Source organism: Anopheles ziemanni, chromosome 2 (genome assembly GCF_943734765.1).
Source record: "Anopheles ziemanni chromosome 2, idAnoZiCoDA_A2_x.2, whole genome shotgun sequence".
Taxonomy (NCBI): domain Eukaryota; kingdom Metazoa; phylum Arthropoda; class Insecta; order Diptera; family Culicidae; genus Anopheles; species Anopheles ziemanni.
This window is the reverse complement of record NC_080705.1, coordinates 71,076,843-71,098,701: the sequence shown is the minus strand read 5'-3', so window position 1 is coordinate 71,098,701 and position 21,859 is coordinate 71,076,843. Positions and strand designations below refer to the sequence as shown.

The following is a 21,859-nucleotide window of genomic DNA, read 5'->3' as shown; positions in this document are numbered from 1 at the left end:
TTCCTCACGGCCTTCATTAGGCGTTCATCGCTTTCCCTTTTTCGCCCGCGGAAGGTCGGTGAGAGTTTAGTAGTCAGCCTGTGCTCGCCCTTTCCGCCTTCCTATTTCGAGCCATTAATCTTCCGTCGTTACCGTAAACTCGACTCCCGCTCCGCGCCAGCTCGAGGGTGGCCGTCATTGGAGACGCGATAGCACCAGCGGTACATGGATGAGACACTGTTTGAGACCGTTTGCGGCATTATGAGCGTGTTATGGCGTTGACAAATTTATGCTCACCATTCACCACCGCTGCTCACAGCTTTCGTGTTGGATAGACGGGGAAGGAAAAAATGCTTAAGACCGAGGAAAATGAGAGCCCCAAACCTAAAACCCGGGGTCATTAGAGATCTTCTGGTGTCGTGCACGTTGCTCACATCGACGAAGCTGTATGATGAGGAGCACTTTTCTTACATTCTTTACGCTTCCTTCCTTAACGCGACGCTGCCCTATCTGCCGGTCGTGAAGGAATGTGAAGACTCGGCTCGGGCCGGAAACCGCTCGCTGGCACGTGACCACCAACGTTGGGACGTTGGTTGTCTACATTTGACTGGATGCGCCCTATGATGTACTTTTCATTGTCCTTAACCCTTCGAAGCACAATAGAAATGTTTGAGTAAATACTAAACTAGTGGATACCTCTTTAGTTTTGTGTCGTAATTTTTGTTTTTATAGTTTCTAAATAGAGAAACATATTAGACATATGTAGTATGCGTTCTTGAGTTTGTGCGAATATTTGTGTTTTATTTTTGGTACGAGAATTCAGAGTTTTTCTTTTAGATTTTTTACATGCTTCCCTTCTTATGGATATTTAGTGAAACGTGTAAAAATATCTTGAATTTCGAGAATATCAATTTATACGATTTACTAAAGTTCTTTTCAATTTTATATAAACTTGTATTCGTATGATTGCTTTGATTGCAACCATGATTGTTTTCTTTGTTTTCATTTTCCTGATTAATTGTACTTATGCATAGTTGATACTTTCGATCTAGGAGTATTTGTTGGTCTACTATATCTTGTCTATTCAACTTGTTTTTTTTTTAATTTTTTTGAACGTTTCTTTTTTCTTAGTTCTTAGTTTCCCATTTTTTTCACTTAGTAGTACTTTTCAACAAAAATAAGCTTACGCAGACAAAAATAATTGTTCTTTGATTATTTCTGGTCGGTGGAATCGAAGTAATTTTTTTTGTTTGAAAACTTATCTTTTCATGTACTTATGAAAAATATAAAATAATATGTTTCTTACGTCGATAAGGAGTCTGTAATTTAATCAAAAACGAAAGTTATTTCGCATGCCGTGTCCATCTCTCAGCCCTCCAAGGGTTAATATACTTTTCACTCAGTTAAGCTTCGGTGACCGACCGGCTCTTTTGCATAGCCTCGAGTGCTTTTGAACTCGCGATAAAGGAACTATCGCCAATTTTTCTTGTCCAATTTTCCCACGAAATAAACCCCGAACAACCTACGCGCACCGCCATTCGAGGCGCGATGGTTAATTGGTTTTTGTGTTCTCTCTTTTGTTTTGTATTTTAATTTTTCATCACATTATTCATCGCTCGCACGAAAGATGGCACCTACCGAAAATGGTTGCTCTTGCCCTGTTCTGACGGAAAGCCGGAGTGTCCGATGTCCTTGGGGAAAGGGGGGTCCCAGGGGTGGGTACTTTATTTTATTATTGAGTCTCGTCCCCGTTCGGAGTGTTTTTTCGCTTCCATTTTGTCTGCCACTCACTTCATTGCCCGCCCAAACGGATGGGCACGAAGAGTGCGGTTACGTGCGTGAATTTTAATACCCACCGAAACCGATGGTTGGTCCCAAACGTTCGGGAGGGAAACAAAACCGCTGATGAGCGCTTGCACTTCCGAAGAAGGAGTAAAAAGAAAAAAAAACCAAACACGAACCCGCTTACGAATGCAGCGCCGCGTGCGTCCCATTACCTCGGTGATGGATAAATGTGACCAATTTGCCAAATGAGATCACTTCTGTCGAACGGGACACCCGACGCCCGCCGATTGGTAACTTTATTGGCCACCACGAAAGGGGTTTTATTTTGCAATTTAACGCGTGATATTTCATGCGAAACCGCGCTGGAACGGATCGGAAGTTGCTGGAAGAGATGCGAGCGGTTATCATGCTCTTGTCTGTGGAGTCATAAAGTGGTTGAAGTATCCCCATCAAAGGGTATTGAGTGGGGAATTTTATTTGTTTTCTTTTATTTCCATATGGTTATGAAAAGACATACTTTTTATATTGAGACGTAATTCCACAATCTGGGAAATAAGCTTTCGGTGGGAAATAAGCTACTCATGATTTTGTAGACACCATGATTTCAGCTCTCATACAGCCCCTTATACCATCATCCATTATCCGAAAGATCATACCCCTTAATCGGGGGGTGAATTTGCATCAGCTTACTTTCCGCTGCCATTCGTCAAACCAGTCTGCAGCAAGGCTTACATGCTCAGCAGAGCTGCTGGGAAATTGTTTGCGAACTACATAATAGGATGCGCCACATTGGACTTGCTCAAAGTAATACCTCGGTCTGGTTCGGCAGAAGCATACACCCACCTGTGCGTCTAGAAGGTGAACGCATAAATCCCTGGGTTTATCTTCCTTCTTTTCTTCTAAGAGCCGGCCGTTGGAGGCACCGGAATGCGGGCGTTCTCGGAACAACAAACCCATCTCTCGGTCGCTGCCCGAAAACTTCCAGCCCAAGCGGATCAGCCTCGCCGGGGACAGTCGCCGATGGGTAGCGTTGGGTGGGTGGGTGGGTGGTGGACCCCACGCAAACATCGTTCCGAAAATATTAGAACCGTAATACGTCAATGCTAAATTTACGTACGAATCGTACGTCGATTTTTCTTTTTTTTACCTTATGCGTACCCGTGAAGATACCGCTTTCTGAGGTTTTTCCAAACCCTTTTCCCCGCCCTACCGTCCGCCCCGCTCAACTTCCTCCGGTGGATCAATATTTACCATTCGCTAGCATCTCTCGCATACTAATCGGATTACCGAAACCGGAATGGGCGGTGACGAAGGTGGAGAGAGGGGGAAGAGTTTTCCATCCTCCCCCCCCCTCCCTCTCCGGTTGGTCGGAAGTGAGCGAGGTTTTCTCGAAATGATTCGTCTGCTCAGGCTGTATCAGCTGGGTTTTCTTACCGGTTCGGCTTTTGTTTCTCTCATCCGGTGATTTTGATGCCTTGAAATGTTGTCACTGCACGAACGAACGAAGTACACAATTTGGAGTCGAGAAAAATGTATATATAAACAACACATTTTTCCCAACCGAAAATGTTCAGGACAAAATGTAAATACGAGCTCGCAGTTTGTTGATCAAATTTAGATATATAATAAATGATCTTCCTGCTAGAATAACGTTTGACGTATGGAATTCCCATCGAAATGGAAAAGGAAGTTTATTCGAGTTGAAAATTGAACCTAAACTTGATTATTGATATGAAATTTGAATATTTCTTCGGCTTCATGCTATTTCTAGCGTATAGGAACAGGATGACAGCTATCGATAGATTATGAAGAAGATGGCGGGGTAGAGTATTTTCCAACACGCTTATCCCATTTTCAAAACGGAAACATCCGAGACCATCTCACCGAGATTGTGTTTCCCGAGCGCGATAAATCAACAAATCAATCCTCATCAAAGCTTATCATGGATGGATGGAAAGTGTCGCTTACCGAAGGGAGCGAGCAACGTTGACACTCAATGTACCGTAATGATAGTGAGTGAACCCCACCACATTCATTCACCATATGAATCGACAAACTACCATTCCTGCCACTAACCCATTAGCGGGAGAAACTTCAAACCCCAAAGCCGCACACCTCAAAGGGTTGACACTAACGAGCGGTGCAGATTTTAAACGATTATGCTGTCAGTCAGGGTCAAGAGAAAATCTTCCGATTCGTGCGCCCGAGACTCGGTGTCGTTTAGCGTCGATGGGAAGATACCCGATGGGATTGGCACCGATCACCCATCGAGAGGGTGGGATTTGTAAGCGAATAATTGGTCCGACGCTGTGCGCGTTATCTTGATGACCTTCTCGTGGGAAATACTCTCACATTACGCAAGCAACGCTTTAACGGCACAGTTTAATTTCTTTCATAGAGTAGAAGTGGCGCAGCTTTAAAGATTAAAAGAACAATTCAATGGCATGTGAATATGATGGATATATGCGAACACAGAAAATAAATTCTAGTTTCTTTTTTTCTGCTTCCATATCACGCAACTAATGGAAAAATTATGTACTTTAAATGAATTTAAATTTTCTCACCAAGCAACCTTCTTACTAAAAGCTTCGGTTCGGTTATGTTGCTTATTAGCTCATACCCTTTCTTGGAAGAGGAAATAGTTTATTTCCTGAGGCTAATGGATTTATTTGGAACTGAAATAGAAAACAGACGGAAATGGAATGTCATACGGAAAACCTTGGCGCCTACGACTGCATTCTTATTACGATAATGGCAACAATGTTGCATGTCTCTGTGTGGTTATAGTGGAATCAAACCTCTTTTGTCGGACGAGGGTAAATAAATGCTGAATGAAATGACTTCTACTCGGTGTCACAATAGAGTATGAAACTTAAATATGATACTAAGTTTAAAAGAATGTAATGTCGAGACTGGCAGATTGTCATATTATCACGTTCAAATTTTGCTAGAGATATTCTTTTAGCTATCATAAAATGAATGTTTTAAGATTAGGATAGACGACAAAGAGTTTTTCATCGCCACTAACATTATTAGCGATTCCATCTTGCACACAGCATTTACATCCGATACGACAACGGAAATAATGTGTTACACATGGAAATGGAAAATTTGCAACAACGACCGTACCCCCGACGGACGTGAAAATGGGAAACCTATTCCGTATGTCATGCCAATCGATCAGGCCACGAAAGCCGATAAATGGGAGAAAATTGCCACCCGGCCAGCGTTCTATGATCTCGTCCAAAAAACAACCGGGCACACCTGGCCAGCGCGCTATGTTGTCCTCGTCCGTTCGCCTAATCGGATCACGTCCTTCCGTTGTTGGCCTTGCCCGGAATCGCCAATTGCAGAGCCCATTTGAGGTGCTTATTGAGGCACGAAATTTCGTCCGGATGAATGTCCGGCACGGTGGCATCGTGCCAAGTTGTGTGGTTTATGCTGTGTGCAGCTCGCCTATTCCACGGAAAGATGGACCCGGTTCCTATCCTCTTTTGGCATTCTTTATTATTTTGTGTTCGTTTTTGTTTTCATCCATTTTCGTTGATTCCCGGAGGTTGAAGAAGGTTGAAACCATTGCAAGTTCCCTTTTTTTCCATCGTCTCCCGGAGTTCCGACGACAATGACCGACGGCGAGTGATAAATGGTTCGTTGGAGGCGGAAGCTTGGGTGGCTGGAGGAGGCTGGCAGTCTGTTTACTTTTGCCATTTGTGTCCAACGCAAACACCATCATTCAGGCCACGGCTGATGGCCATTAGATTGCAAGCGATCAAATTCCCTCCCAGCATGTTTTGATGCTTTTCAAAATGTACACATAAACTCCTTCTTCCAAGCGCCGTCCGTTCCACGTGTAGATACAAAAAGCTAGTGTGTTTCCTCCCGAAATATCGTTGCGTTGGCTTTTGTACACGTTCCCACTCCGGGGTCCGGGGGAAGGAAGTTTGCTGTAAAATTTGTCTCTGTCGAGCAGCCAAATATTGATAGTTGTCAAATGTACCTAGTTGGAGATTTTTATCCGTACGCGTGTTTGATTTACGAGTCCAGTGCCAGAAGGACTCCGAACAACACACTCGAAAAGGAGGAAGGAGAAAGATTGACGATATATTTGCTGCTCTCGTTGCTTTAGGGGTACCATTTTCCGGGGATTCTCTTCCAGCGCTCGACGATGTTGTGGCACCGTGCACCGTAGATGGAAATAAATCGTTTAAATGCACCGAGCATCCCAAGTGGCCGGCTACCACCATGTCGTATGCCAGCTGCATAGCGTTGCAAATGTTCTTCTGCCTCTGTTTTCGAGCATGGTGGAAAGATACAACATGGATGCATGGTACGTTTGTAGCATCCATTGCATTCCATTGTATCGTCTTATTGGATGAAGAGGAGATCTGAGTCTTACCTAGGGTTTCGTTAAAGATTTCTTAATAGACATTCTTCAAGAAAATATTTTGTTTACATTGTTTTACGCTTAAGAATGCAATCAAAAGTGGTATATATGTGTGCCAAGATGTATGTACCTTTTCGGGGTTCGCTTTTTATTTTTATAATGCGATCGGTGAATATAAGGAGTTTTGTTAAGCGTGGAAGCTTAATACATGTTCTCTAAATTGATCTGCAACTTATTTTCCATAAAACAAGTGATATCAATATTAGATGTAGATATTGATGTAAATGATGGATCACTTATTCATAAAAAGCAGCAACAACCCATAATGAGGGAACGTGCCACTACTAAATGGTAGTATTTAGCTCAATTTGATAGGTATGCTGTACAGTTTGATTGCCATCTCCGTTTACCTTCCCCAATGCGCTGACGTAATTAAGATCCCACGCTCTCGATTACATATCGTGTATCAAATTTGTGGCCATGCGTCATACGACACCGGTGAAAGCCATTTTATTATTGCACACACCGATGCCGTGAGGGGAGCAATCATTAGCTCGAGTAAACACACGTAAATGCTTTCATGAGCAGAGCTAGACCACAACCGAGAGCCGATGCCGCACCGTCACTATCCCACCGCTCGCCCCCCGTCCTCCGGATGAAGCTCGATGCCGTGTGCATAATTATTTCATTAATCATGTACCCCAATTGGCCTCCTTCGTCAGCTGTGCCATGTGACCGTGATAGGACGTGGAACGAGAGAAAGAAAGAGTGAGTGAGAGGGCGAATGGAGCGTATCAAACGTATCATCCGATACCAAATGGCGATAATCCAACTAAATTGGCACTTTCCCGTTGCCACTTGTGTGTCTGCACGTGTATACCGGTGTTTTGCCGTGTCGGTTGGGTTCGATGGTGTTCTCCCACCCAACGGTTCCACTTATGGAACGTTGGGTGCACGTGCTGCCTGCACGATAGTTCGACGGCAGTAGTGAAACCAATCACGGGACGCTGGTACAGAGCGGATGGCATGGAAAGACGGAATGGTGTAGCTAATACTAGGAGTGACATAGGGAATGAGCGACTACATCCGCTTGTGGGTAAACCAATTCCTCCAACAACCGGGCGTTTCCACCGAGTCGATGGGGTACTGGGCGCCTCCACCTGGTCCATCAGGTACTGGGCGCCTCCATCGGTTCCATCAGCTACTGGGCGCCTCCATCGGTTCCATCAGGTACTGGGCGCCTCCATCGGTTCCATCAGCTACTGGGCGCCTCCACCAGAATCACGACCTACTGGGCGTCTCCATTAGTAACCACAAATCCGACTGGAACGAGTAGTATTGCTACGACTTGCACGCAACACGGCGAGTTCTGGTCGTCAAGGTAGAGTCGTGGTTGTCAATCGGCTGCGTACGATTTTAACGCTAACGGTGAAAGACCAATGTCATCATCCCTAAACCGTACGAGGGTAATCCCGGGAGGCTCGAACGGGATCATCCAACGCATTCTCCATATCCCGATGAAAATACATGATGTCAAGTGTCACGAACCGATGCGCTGACTTCTCGCAACCGACAATTTCGTCGCGTGTGTCATGGTCGATCTGCATCGAATAAATCATTCACTTGCAGAAGGGGTTCCGGGTTCGGGCTTACAACGATGGTGCGGTTGGTTTCCTGTCGACGAACAATCCACACTAACCGGACGAGGGTCAGCCTGGGGGGGAGGGATTGGGTGCGGTTTTTGCGGTGCGAACAATGTCGCCACCAATTCGACCCCGGGGAGACTACAATGTTCGCAAACGAAAGGCCTACGCTGTTCCGACCTCGTTGAGGTCGACAAAAGTTCGGTCGACTCAAATATCGGCAGCTTCCTTTTGCGACCACTCGTTCACTGGGTGAAAGAAATCTGTCAAGGGCAAGGAAAAATGGCCGGCCGGACCGGCTGAAGGCCATAGACACAAAAAGACGATAGCACAACCACAAATCGAACCACACTCGAGAATGGGTAAGAAAAACAAAACAGTCTTGCTCGTCAAGGTTGGAACGGAAACGAGCTTTCCATTGTGTCGGAGAATTGTAGATTGTTGGCTTCGGGCGGTCCCCGAAGCCCCCTAAATCTGGCCGCTACTGGTTCATGCATTCTCGAACGAGGCCAAGAACTTGAACCTCCGAATGATGGTACGAAAATAAATCAAAATTCAATCTCCTTTTTCACAGCAGGCCGAACTCGCAATGGCGAGAAGGCTGGGCGCAGGGAAAACATCCCTCGGCAGGATGGAGTTTGGTTAGCTACGGATGAATTATTTTCTCGTCCGAGGTGCCGATGGATGGTTCGTATCGATTGACGGAAATAGGAGGGGGATGAGCATTGAAATATTTGGATAAAGACATGGCGAAAATGTTTGAATCGGGCACAAATTGAAAATGACTGCAGATCTTCACAAGGATCTTCTTATGCAGCTGGAAATTCATTTGGTTAAATGACTGGTTTTCTTATATTACCTTTGAAAGAGAATATTCCTCAACGGAAGCATGACGTTCTTCAGTGTTTCTATGAGCAGGGGCTGTAATACAAAAAAGCATATAATCAACATAGTTTATTTAAATCTAATTTGACCCTTTTGGAAGGATGAAAAATTGGTTAATTTACATCTCTTCTCACTGGTTGCCTTTTTAATAACAAATGCATTCATCCCTTCCAACGAGAAAGTAATTACTTGACAGTAGCGAGCATTCTGCAACAAATCGCATTCGTTTTTGTATAAAAGCTTCGCACGAACGAACCGCTCACTCCAAAGTGATTTTTAATTATTTTGCAAGTGCCTAATTTTCCACTCCACGGCCCAACCTTTGCACGCTTCGGCAACCTTTTGCTAGCGGGTTTCTGCACTTTACGTCTTGGTTACCGACCGATCCCGTGCCCGTTTCCTCCGCCTTTCTTCGTAATTTCGTCGAGTCGAGCATAATTTAATGAAAGTTGCGGACAGTGAGCAGATCCCCCAGTGGAAGCTGGAAGACGCACGCTGTTTGCGTGCGCTTGGAGACGTCTGGAGATTCCCCGGCGTACCCGACATTCTTCCGCTTTTCGTTCATTCCCACGCTTCCACCACGGGGTACCAGAAGGGTTACATGGCAAAGGATAGAAGTCACGCAAACAGATTATGAGTCCGAACCGTAAAAGGAAACGAATGCTGAAAGCAGAAATTGCACGAAATGATCTGCTCGGTGAGCATAATAACAATCCACCGCAGTGCCCACATCCGGCCGGGGTTTTGCATCTGGGAGAAGGAAAAAGGGTTTTCCCGTGGGGACAGAACCACACACGACCTACCCCCGCCGGAGCGTCGCGAGTGCGAGAAACTCGGGCTCGACACGTGGAACCTTTCTGATCCGTCCCAGGATGTCTGAACGGCACAATTCATCCACGACACACACACACAAACAAACTCAGTAACAACCGGTGGGAAAAAGTGTCACACCCGAATCGGCCGGCCGGGAAACGGCAGGCTGGCTGCGTGTCACTGACACGGGAAAATTTTATACTCTACCAAAAGGATTCTCCCTATTCGCTGGCTGGGAATGTGGGAAAATTGTAGGAAAATACACAGTGTGGTATCCCGATAGGATCCGAGCGGGGACGGCAGAGTTGTGTAATGATATCATTATGAGCCCGGCGCACGGTGCACTCGAGCATTATTCCACTTGTGGGAAACGTTTCGTCGTTGTGCTGTAGATGCGTCACCTCCAGATGGTTGGTAGGTTGATTTCGAGACCCTTTTTCGTGCCACTCCAGGCTTGTGGAAGGATTGGGCGCAACGGATCGTCAATTGAAACCGGGAAATTTGATGCCCAGTCCGTAAAGGCGCAACGATGTTTTGAAATAACACACGGTTTCAATGTTTTTAAATAATTAAGCATTGAAAACATTGCGCATTTGAATGTGAATGAAGGTATATTTTTTCTGCTTGATTAATAAAAAATGTTCCTACGTTGGACTCACAAAATAGGAAGAATTCACAGGAGCTTATTAACCCATTCACAGTTTCGGGCAAGCGGATGGAATTTGTACTGCAGTTTTTTGTCGCACGTTTTGTTTCTACTTTCGTTGCGCGTCGTTTATTTCGAGTCTACCTGCTTAGTAAACACGTTCTAACATGTTTGTTAACTTTTGGTCATAAAATGAACACTAATCGATGCAATTGAACCAAATTTTCGCTTATTTTCGGGAAATTATTGCTAATAACTATAACAAATAACACACAAGCAAACTGACCATTATTTAATCAATAAAATCCCAACAAAACTAGGAAAATTTAATTTTTTCTTCGGTTCTAGACCAAAAACTACACAAAAATGTAAAAAACAGTGTGACAATTTTTTTAGCCAAATTCTCAACATGGCAGGACTGTGGAGGGGTTAAATATGAATGTAAAAATTCAACTAATACAAACACATTGTGTCATCATTATTATGTTTTGGAAGAAAATAATTGTTTGAGAGTTTGTCTTTCATTTTGTGAGATAGATTAGTATTTTCCTTGCAGAGACTCGAAATATTAAATGCTTTGCTAGACAAGGTTGTTTTTTTCAAACGCATTAAAAAAAAACAGTGGTAAAATTTTTCCACAAGTGTGACAATCTTTCCCGATTTTTGTTTTACTCTCCTCAAATCTTGGCTTTAATTTTGTCTCGTTTTCATAATCCTAATATGCTGATAGAATAACAGGTGATTTCAGTAAAATAAGATGAAAACTCACTCGTTAAATAAACAAATGTAAATTTTGGTACGAGCATCCTAATTTATGGTTGGGTATTAATTTTATTTTATATTTTTTTAAATGCCTTTTTCATAAAAGGAATAAAATCTGTCTTTTGAATGTCATTTCAACTATTAAGAATATGCTATGAATTAGCTTCATACTTTAAAAAATTGTCACTCATCCACTCAGATAATTAAGTGCTGGAGCTCTACATGGTCAAAAAAGGAACAAACAGTCAAGATTATGGTCATAATTCCTTGCAATAAACGAAAAGGCGGTGAAGCATCATCATAAAAGGACTCTTGAGTTTTATTTTTGATGAAAATTTAACAAAGTTGAATTGCGCGTCTCCCTCCCGAGGTAACGAACGGAGCCGAAACCGAAAAGTCTCTCGAGACGAACACTTGACGCGTGAGATGATTATTAAATTGGACGCCACTTTCTCGCCTATGCCCTTGGGTTATGTTTTTCGAACCTTTTTCCTGCCTTTTTGTTCATTCGCTTCGGCGTCGGAAATCATCTGGCAGAACCGTTCGATGGAAGTTTATGTGACTGTAATCGAATGACCGGTGATTTAAATTTTGTTACTCACACCAATCAACGCCGATGAGCTGTTTAAAGTTGACCCTTTAGTGGCTGGAATTGCTTGAATTGGCTTGAATTTCTCATGAATTTCTTCTCCCGCTGCCCGGCATCGAGGTGGCCCTTTTTTCTCGTTCTTGCCAGTTTTTGCCTTGCGGTTTTTCCTTGCTGTTGCCTTTAGGGTGTAACCTTATCTTCTATCCTCCTTTCTCTCATTTTCTCCACAGGCCTTTGGCGTATGTCGCGCCATCCGAACTACTTCGGCGAGATCGTTATCTGGTGGGGCATCTTCGTTATCTCGCTGAACGTCATCGAGGGCATCGAATGGGTCGCTATCCTGTCGCCGATCTTCACGACCCTCATCATCCTCTTCCTGTCCGGCATTCCGGTTCGGGAGCGATCGGCGGACGAGAAGTACCGGGAGTAAGTTTTTCAGAGGCGAAGTTTGAAAACCCATCATATAAAACCGCACACACGCCAGTCGAAACCCGATGAACCGACACTGTAGAGACAAAAACCCACACATAGGAACTAATCGGAAATGGGGAGAAACTAGGCGGTTTTGATAAGCGGCGGATGGGGTTCGATCCCGGCCGGGTACAAGGAAACGTGCCGGCATAAATATCATGTCGGCGTCCGGACGGAACGAAAGGGAAAATGGATGGCCTTTGGCGCCCTGCTGTCTGAGGATTTAATTTAACCTTCATTTCCCGGGGGCGGGCGCTTTCCCGGGCGGCACAGTAATAGGCAACGTTAGGGCGGCCTTGGATCCGATGACAGATTGACAATGACGGGCGATTTATGTTTTTCCTGTCACAAACTTTAACCCTCGCGAAGAGGTTTTTTTTTGTTACATCAGCGCAGAGAAGGATTCGTTAGATTAAGCGACCGTTAAGTGGCACGACACGGACCAAACATAGAAAACTTAAGCACGCAATGTTCTTGGTAATATAACATGGACGATAGGATTTTATTTATTTTGACTAATGCAAAATGACACGATGCCACCAAGTCTGTGAGCTTCAAGTAGCATCGCATAAACTCGACATAGTTGATTAATTTTGCAAAAACATGGACGTAGTTTTTAACGAAATATTTTTTTTGGAAACCTCCTTCTGTCGTGCTGAACTTTGGTTCTCACATCGACCTTCATTCGAACCTGTTCACTCCGGCTAAAGAAAGCAGATAAAATAATCCAATTATCGAAATCAAAAATGGGTTGTTTTCAAGTAATAGGGTCGTTTTCCCAGCTCCATTCAAAGGAACATTCCTTCTGTGCACTGCCAAACCGACTGTTTTGGTGCTAAAATGCTTCCAGAAAGAACCAAACAGCTTCTACGGGACGTAAACAAGCGGCGAAAAGCGCGAAAAGGTAAGGTACAATGTTAATGGTTGAAGCCCACTTTTCGATACGAAGAAGAACACCAGTTTTTGGATATTTCCCAATAAGCAGGAAAGGATAAAAACAGAGAAAGAGAGCGAGAGAGTGAAAGTTCTCGTTCGCGTGCGTAGCGCCAATCGAACGTTAACTGCTTTTTTCATGCTCCTTTGATGCTTTTCATGCTGCAGCCTGGTCACGCTAATCATACACACACACACGCGCGTACAAGCACACAAAGCGCCCAGGTTTTCGGTCACGTGGGAAACAACGAACGGAACGGGTCGTTAGACGAAATGGAAAACAATCGTACCGGGGGTTGTGAACTAAATGAACGGTTTAAGATTGACCCGATTAGCGTTGTTAATTAAATGTGACCGTTTGCTAGACCGCCGACGTCATGTAGAATAGAAAATGGCGCGAAGAAAAACACGGTTTGATTTATTGAATGTTTGTTTTCGTTCTGCTCCTGCCAGCGACTTGGAGTACCGGAAGTACAAGGCGTGCACGTCCCCGCTCATTCCGATCCCGCCCGCCATCTACGCCGAGGTGCCGCGGGCTCTCAAGTTCATCCTGTGCTGCGAGTTCCCGCTGTACGACTCGCTGGACAAGCGCCGCAAGGAGGATGGCCCGTTCGCGATGACGACCTCCATCTCGGTGGCACACTCGCACTCGACCCACACCTAGCAATCGGGTGGGATGGCCGCATCCGGCCACTACTACCACACGTACGTCGGGACGGGCGGGGTCGGCGGAGGAGGAGGAGCAGGAGGACCGGGAGGTGCTGTGATGGTGACCTCGGGAGCCTCGGGAGGCGCCACGTCCAAGGATCGCAACTCGATCGGACGCGTCGCCAGCTACTCCTCGAGTCAGAAGAGTGCCGGTAGTGTGGGGGGCGGTGTGGGGGTTGGTGCCTCCGGTGGTTGCAAGGAAAAGTCCTCGCAGCAGCAACAACAACAGCAGCAACAGTACTACTACCACCGTACCGCCAGCAGTAATAGCGACTGCGAGGACTCGATCGTGCCGGAGCGGATCACGTGCATCTCCGGGGCGGCACATCCGGCGCAGCAGCACCAGCAGCATCACCACTTCCACCACCACCATCACCACACGCACCAGCAGCAGCACTATCAGCAGTATCACCATCTGCCGCAGCAGCACCTGGAGAACCTGATCGGCGACGCCGGAACCGGTTTCGTGTCCGGCTCGGCCCAGATAACGACCATCTTGTGATCGTCCCGCAGCGGGGAGGAAGTCGCTTGCAGCCCGCACGGGACCGTCGAGGCCACTTCTGCCGCTTCCGAGGCTGCCTTGTTGTAGAACGGGACGCTTCCGCTCTCGTTCGGAATGTACATACTTTTTGGTGGAGTTTTTCGCCCCGCAGGTGCTGTGGCGAATCGCTTGGTTGGTAACGAAGGCAACTTCATCGGACAATCGGTTCAACAAGAGTACGTGCCGAGGATAAAAGTGGCAAATGGTTTTAATTTTTCCTTTTTTCCTGACTGTAAGATACAACTTTTGTTTTGGTTCGTTGAATCGACGCTCGTCTTGGTTACCACATGTTACGGTTTCTACTTATGACTATGAGTTAATGTTTCTTCATTTGAATTGACGCTGATTACAGTTAGCTTAGTCTTTATTTTTCCTGTGTTTATTTAAAATTATTTTCTTTATTTGAATTAAAAATCCCTATCGAAGCACTCGAAACGAATGTTAAAAATCGCTTCTGAAGTGCATTTCATTTTATTGGTTGACCTAATTTATTACATTTTAATGTTTGAATTAGTTGGTAAGAATTATTTGAAATAAAGCCGTTTTAAATAAAACTACTTTTCCCGTTTTCGAGCGTGCTCTTGTCGAATAGGAAATGAACGTTTGTGTTGCTCACTGGACACACGCTGGTTAAGTATTGCATTAAGTAGTTTTACATTAGAAAAAAAAAACCGAGTGGCCAACAGCACGTTGCTGTACAGAAATGTTGGCAAGTAATGTTAGTTGAAAATTCAAAATTCCAACTTTTCCAGTTCCTGTTCAGCGCATAATCGGTTCCATCTAGCCGTTTGAGTCGTAGCGTGCAAAACCTGTTTCAATCTTGCTTGCTATTTATAAGTCTAGATTAAGATTTAGTACACAATTATATATAAACATACACACTACATGTTTCAAACGGAAAGCAATTTGCTTCGTTAACAAAGCAAAGCCAATCGTATATATCTTATTTTGCGAAAGAAATCCGGCAAGATTTCTACAAAATTAAATATTTGATAAAACAGAGACACGTGGGCAGGAGGACTTCCAATGCGTAAAAGACAACAACAAGCAATCAACACGGCGTCGGTGTGGCATTCTCAACACCGTACTTCCGTTTCCGCACAAGTGCTTCACTTCCGTGGACCGAACTATTGTTCCTCTGCGCTGGAAGGTTGGTTTTTCGCAGTTAATGCAAACCCATTACTGCCATTCCGACAGTTCGTTTGAAATCAGCCACAGAACACTCATTCGAAAATCAGCAAACCCCTTCCGTGTACTGATCATGTGTTATTGTTGTTTTGTTTTTTGTATATTACAACATGATTCAGTACTGCAAGCGACCTCACAATTATCGCTTATTCTTCCAATTCCATCTACCCTTTTTTCTCCGGCTTTGGTTTGAAATGCTGCTCGTTAGCCGAAACGAAACGCAACAACAAGCAGTCGAAAGCACCAAAGTTTAGAAATCCTTTTCCGAAATTGCAATCAAAATCGTGGCACGAAAACGAGTGTTCCGCGGGTCAGGACATGCTTCGGTACATTCGAGTTGGCCGCTTGAAAGAGAAATTGAAAACATCAACATAAATCAACCCTAAACGGAATTAGTGTAAATGGAAAATAATACCGCTCAGAACAACACAGAAAGTGCTTAGCGAATCAAAGTGAGATTTTGAAAATAAACAAACATATTAAAACCATTTAAATATATCTGAACCACTATCCAATGTCAGATGTTGAAGGTACCGTTAAAATAAAACTGAACACATAAGGAAGTATACATCCAACAGGGCAAGGAAGTGGAAAAGAGAGAACGAGAATTTGCAAAAACAAAATTGAGCTCGTAGCATTAGGCATTAATCACACACTTTACCGTTAATACCAAATTGAAACACAGAGAAAGAGAAAAACCAGAAAAATTATAAAGTAGTTGAAAAGTGCTACATTTTTCACCGCTCGGGACGACAATTCTCTATTTAACCCATATCTATTTAATCCTTCGAACCCGATTTTTAGAAACATGTTTAACCAAAATCGAGCATTCCACGTTCCACCGGATTGAGGAAGTGAGCAGTGTTATTTATCTAACTCTTTTTCTACTACTGTCAACTTTTATCTATCCTATCCAACACATTTCCTCAACTATTTTACTCAACCGCTACACTAACCAAATGTACTACTTCGATCCGATATCAAGCCGGGAGTAAATGACCAGCAGGTAGATAAGATTGGTATAGACAAATACGATCGAAAAACAAGTAAATTATATAACAAACAAAATCACACAGAAAAACACCCTTTTACCATGTAATCCTTATCGAATTTTGGTGGTGTTCAGAAAATAATACAAAAGTAACACTCGTAGTGATTATCAAGAGACTAGTGGCTCGCCTGTAGTGAGAGTCGTTTCGTACTCTCTTTCGCACTTTTACCCTATCAAAACCGATTGTGTAATGGCATGAAAGGAATAAAAAAAAATCAAGAATATAACAATTTACCACCTGTTCGACCTTATAATCTTTGCTCAACCTTCCCGTTCAATGTCTTTGTAAGGAGTTTTAATTTTACATCGCACAAAACACCCGGGTAGCTCGCGTAAAAAGTTAATAGAAATCAGAACAAAAGGTATACATTCACGAAGGACCTCCGCTATTCATCAATACGAAAATGTCAATTTTTATCCCACTTATCAGAAGAATAGTAAAGCAAATGTTTAACGTCGAACGAATACCAAAAAAACCGTAAAACCACTCTCAGCATATAACCGCGAAGCACAAACATCCCACCCATTAGTCTATGAATACGAAATTTATTCGTGAAGAAATGAAGCAAAAAAAACACGGTAAAGTAGCGACCAGCAAACAAGAAAAGAAGAAACACGAACACATTCATCATGAGGTTTCGAGCGATTCGAAAACGTCTCAACCATTTAACCGCAGTTCAAACGGATCAAACTCAACAACAACAAAACAAAAGTATTAAACTCGAGACAAAACAAGTTAACCAAGTTTACTAAAACTTTAAACAGTGTGTTAAGCTAGCTACAAGCCTGACCGTTCTCGTGCAAAGTAGGTAGAAATGTAGCATCTCTGGAATGTTGAATGTTATGAAGAAATTTGTGCGGGAAAAGCGATACAATCGTACAGTTTGATAGCGTAATGGTGGTTGAAAAGAAAGGATATAATTTTATCGAAGGATTGTAGCTGTCTGCAACGGAGGGAAAGAATCCAAGCGAAGTATGGGAACGTGGTGAATACAGAAGTTGATTATTGTTCAAAGAATCTACAGTGATGGAAAGTTTTACCCTTCCAACGTTCAATGGAAAAGAACGGTATAGGAAATGCTAAACAATAGGACAAACTTACTGCAGAATGGTTGGATTTAATCGATAAAATATTGAATCGTAGACAAGATCAACAAGAAAAATAATTTATAGTATCTAAGTGAGAGCATATATACAAAATAGGAGGTACGATATATTTTTAGCAAATACAGATAGGGGAAACAAGCAGCCTGTACTAATCTAATGAAATGGCTGCCGCTTAATTTAACTCTACGGAAAACATGCACATCCAAAACGAACAACAAATAGAAAACTGTAACGCGAGAGTGGAGTGTTATGGCAAGGTGAATGGTGGAAAAATAAACATTAAAAAAAGGTAAGGAAGTGAACTCATTTAAGCAAAATACTAATCAGAGAAACGACACGCAGAACAGAACAAAGATTCCAGAATAATTAAAAATTAGTGCGCAACAAAATGCATGAAAAACAAAACATTAAAAGACTTACTACTTATTAGTATAGTGTTGCAATATTATAATTATAAAAACCAAACGATTATTGAATCTTTCAAAAAGAAATATGAACGCTAGCACTAGCAGGAGCAAAGAATTATGTACCTATCCGTGCGTAGAGCACGGAACCAAAACGTAATAAAAGGTGCGCGAACAGAAAATATAAGGAAAGTATAACCTACGGCCACTGGTATCAGGACCAGCCGAAAGTAAACTATTGCTGAACGAAGAGGACAATGTGGTGTCGTCATTTTGTTTCAAGATCATCCGAAAGCGACATATTTTCCTATAGCTAGCGGGTTGTCATCATGCTCATTCTAACTTTCTCTTCCGACTTGTGGTGAATACGGAAAATTCGCCCATTTTTATTGGAGCGATTTGAGTGTATGTGTAAAAAAATCTTATCAAAAAGTAATTCGTGTACGCGTTGAAACCGTTATTCAAGGCTCGTCGCCTTCCTTAGTACGAGATTAATGTCCATGAGAGGAAAGTTCTGGAGCAGCTTGACGTTGTTCGCGAAGTCGTTTTCGAGAATCTGATCTCGAAGTAGGCTGTTAAAGAAGAAACATCGAATCGTTGAGATAGAACGAAACACAAGGTGGATGGAAAAGACTCGTCGCCTACTTACAGTATCATCGCGCAGCAAATTTTGATCAGAAAATTGTACCGCTTGTCATCAGCAAACACCGAGTCCCAGATGCGCAGCACGTCCGGTAGTGGAAATTCTTGCGATAGCAGCAACGTCAGCCAGCGGAAGCTGTAGTACTGTGGGTAGAGTTCCTGATCCCGCAGTTTCTCCCACACCTCCACGTCCTGCTCGTGCAGCAGATTCGACAGTTTCGCCATCATCCCTTTGATGCCGCCCTCGGACTCGTCGAGCGTTTTGATGAAAAAATCCCTGATTTCGCCCATCAGCGCCGTGAAGCAGAAGAAGCAGTCCGCCTCGGCGTACCGGCGATACTCGAGGTGCGGATCGGAAGCGAACACGTAATATATGGGACCGATGATTTCGTTCATGCCCTGCACATAGCCTTGGCCTGGATTAAGCTTGGCGTACAGGAACAGTACCCGTTCTACCACCTCCCAGTGTGCCTCCTGTCCGGCGTCCATTGCTTCATAGTTTTCTGTGGCGCGTTTTGTGATGAGATTTATCTAAAAGAGAAATGTCAGGCGTTAGGTAGTCGGCTTTCAAGCGTCCTGCAAACCACACCACAATCTGACCTACTTGCTTTTTGCACGATGGGATAAGGTAAGTAAGAATGCTCGGTTATGTTAGTGTTATTGCTTGCGGGAAGTATTAATTGTATTAATTTTTCGGGAGTCAAGAAATGCATCCACCATTCGCTCATCCTACCTTCGTCATACCGATGCCTTTTCTTTCGACATTTGCCGAGCTGAGTGTCGTCGGTGCGACCCGTACATGCAGCTTGCGCTCTCGTTCGTTAACGAACTCGCACGGAAATTCGGTTGCCTGCTGGAAGAAGGAAATATCCGGACACAAACGACGCACGTCCTTATCGATCTGCAGTAGCACTTCGTTGTCTTTGAAAAAGGTACTCCAGTTGCTTTCCGGTCCGTCACTCAGCGGATGATCGATACACTCGGGACCGTCCTGCTCTCCAGGGGAAATAACCATTTCCTCTGAAGTCGAAAATAGCACCGATTATGCTTCTTAAAGTAACGTGAGCCGCACGGACGACGATACTCACTAACAAACTGTTTGTACAATTCTCGCTGTTTCGCTAACTTTGTAGGCCAGCTCCCTTTCCGTGGTCCGAGATAACCCAAAAGTAGTTTCCAGGCAAGGGCACGGAATCCATTACAGTCCGGAACGCCTACGAATTAGAAGGACAGTGTTATCACATATCATACCTTCGATGGGCGTCGTTTTCTGACCATTGAAACAAAAGCTCCTAAGCGCCTTAAGGTCGATTTCTTCCTGCTCCAAGATGCTCTCTAGATCGGCCACACTGCAAAGATGCACCACGGATCAATTAGATCTAATTGATCGCACCCCCTCCAATTGAAGCCGGCAGCAGAATTCTTACCGAATTTTGTACAGAGACATTTTATCACACACCGACACTCACCGCGCACTGAGTGTGTTCTGCTTCGATGATTCAGATTGTGCCTTACGCAGTTCAAATCAACGAAGTATAAATGCACGACTGATAGTCACGGATGCGTTATCACACAAGAATGCATCGTGTAAATCATAAAAGCCACGGATGTCTATGCGCGTCGATTTGTTTACAATCTATGCAAAGCATAGATGTTCCGTTTCAACTTTGTTTTCATTTGCTTTTGACAGCTACTGTCAGCTGAGCAGTGAGATTGCTGTCAGATGAGAAGTGAGATTGCTGTCAGATGGCAAGTGAGAAAATAGTGAGGAAAACTTTCTTCTTTATCATTCAAATCGATTTATGAAAATAGTTAACATAAACATGTTTCATTGGTGAAAAAATTAGTTCCAATTTAATGTGGAGAAATTAGATCAGTTCTTCTTATAGACTTTTGTTAAATCGGCCGAGTGATTTTTTGTATTCCTGCAGACACAATTCGTAAGATTAAAGGGACACCCATAGCAATTTTGTTGATTCTTGCACTCGGATCATATTATGCCCTCATAACTTAAAACTACTCAATTTAACATGATCTCCCCGGCAAGAATCTAAAGTTCTCTATTTCCCGAACACGGATGCTGTATTGCTTTCTTATCTTTCTCTTCTGTTCTCTCCTTCTCTTGAAAATCCTCTTCCAACTTATCCACAGTACAAAAAAGTCGGATGTGAGCATACGATTTTCCTACTCGTGCAAGGAAGAAAAAATCCCTTCTACCGAAGCGGCCAGCCAAGATCGCGTCGGTGGATCGTACGGTCGTCCGATTCGGCTCACTCCGTTTCTTCAGGCGTAAAGATTTACACCTATTTCGAACGCGGTGTTCGACGGGCGGTGCGCGATCGGGATTAGTTTTCTATTCGTTTGCCTCACTCCGGCGGTTACTGTTTTGTAAACCGTTTTTTCGTACCTTTGCGTATATTTTGGTCCTCTTTAATTCGCTACTATTTTTCCTGTTTGCTTCGTCGCATCCATTCTACAGCTACCAGCAAGAACACTGCGATCGCGCGTCTATAGCGAGCGAGAGTCTCCATCGGAACGGCACAAACAACCGACAATTCGTGTATCCGTTTGGATCCCGCTCACGCATGGCACGCGCACGCACGGTCGTGAAAGCCGCAAGCGCATATCAAACCCCTCAGTTGCGATTGCGATGCCCGGCCGATCGCGTAAACGCTGGGAACTAGTTGTGTTCGGTGGAAATCGGAAAACCCGCGCTCCGGTTTGGTAAAGGAAAACTCCAAACCGCGTTATCCCCGCTGGCTTGGGGCAGTCAACGACGTTAAGTGTCCACGGCCGAATTCTTCGCCGATAAGAATTTCCTCGCGTCTGTGTGACATTGGAAAAGTGGATAACGAAAGCGATCGACCGAAAAATCCACAATCGGTGACTGTGACCAGTGATTGATCTTCCCAGCGGTGTGTCCGAACACCAGTAGCCGGAACGCAGAAGGGAAAGAAAAGCCGTGATTTTAAAAGTCGGAAAAAATGTTGAGCCGATGCGTCAGCGTGTGAGTTTCCGCTATAAATAAGTACATGATACTACGAGTGGTGCAAAAAGTGGGCAGCGTAAAGTCAAGAAGGAAAAATATATAAGTATTAAATAGAGCAAGAAAGTTCGGAAGTTGAGCGAAGGAGGAACGCGCGACACGCAGCCAACCTTCTGGCCGGTGTGCGGTGTGTCGGTGTGGCGTCGACTCCACATTGACAAAACGGTCGCCAAATATTGGCCGTATGCTGCGCAAACGTGTAAAAAGGTCAGTGTGAGAACAAGTAGAAGTGAGGTTAATTTGGGAAACCCAGATCGTGCACTGCGTCCGATGGGACACTGG

The 21,859-nt window shown here is 44.1% G+C and overlaps 3 protein-coding genes across 3 annotated transcripts in view; 2 read left to right on the top strand and 1 right to left on the bottom strand.

Moving 5' to 3' along the window:
• Positions 1 to 13,554, top strand: part of LOC131281520 (uncharacterized) — a 42,006-nt gene extending 28,452 nt beyond the window's left edge. The window contains exons 4-5 of the mRNA XM_058310854.1: positions 11,717 to 11,912; positions 13,344 to 13,554. Coding sequence (XP_058166837.1) covers positions 11,717 to 11,912; positions 13,344 to 13,554 — 407 coding nt within the window. The remainder of the gene's footprint in view (positions 1 to 11,716; positions 11,913 to 13,343) is intronic.
• A 12-nt stretch (positions 13,555 to 13,566) lies between these two features.
• LOC131294241 (dachshund homolog 1-like) lies at positions 13,567 to 14,100 on the top strand. The gene is made up of 2 exons (XM_058322285.1): positions 13,567 to 13,920; positions 13,987 to 14,100. Exons 1-2 carry the CDS (start codon positions 13,567 to 13,569, stop codon positions 14,098 to 14,100), a joined length of 468 nt encoding a protein of 155 aa, XP_058178268.1.
• Positions 14,101 to 18,245: 4,145 nt separating this feature from the next.
• On the bottom strand, positions 18,246 to 19,980 carry LOC131281058 (TBC1 domain family member 13). The gene is made up of 6 exons (XM_058310310.1): positions 19,959 to 19,980; positions 19,807 to 19,880; positions 19,620 to 19,745; positions 19,265 to 19,551; positions 18,539 to 19,062; positions 18,246 to 18,461 (listed from the first exon to the last, which is right to left on the bottom strand). Exons 1-6 carry the CDS (start codon positions 19,976 to 19,978, stop codon positions 18,347 to 18,349), a joined length of 1,146 nt encoding a protein of 381 aa, XP_058166293.1. The 5' UTR covers positions 19,979 to 19,980; the 3' UTR covers positions 18,246 to 18,346.
• Positions 19,981 to 21,859: the final 1,879 nt, after the last annotated feature.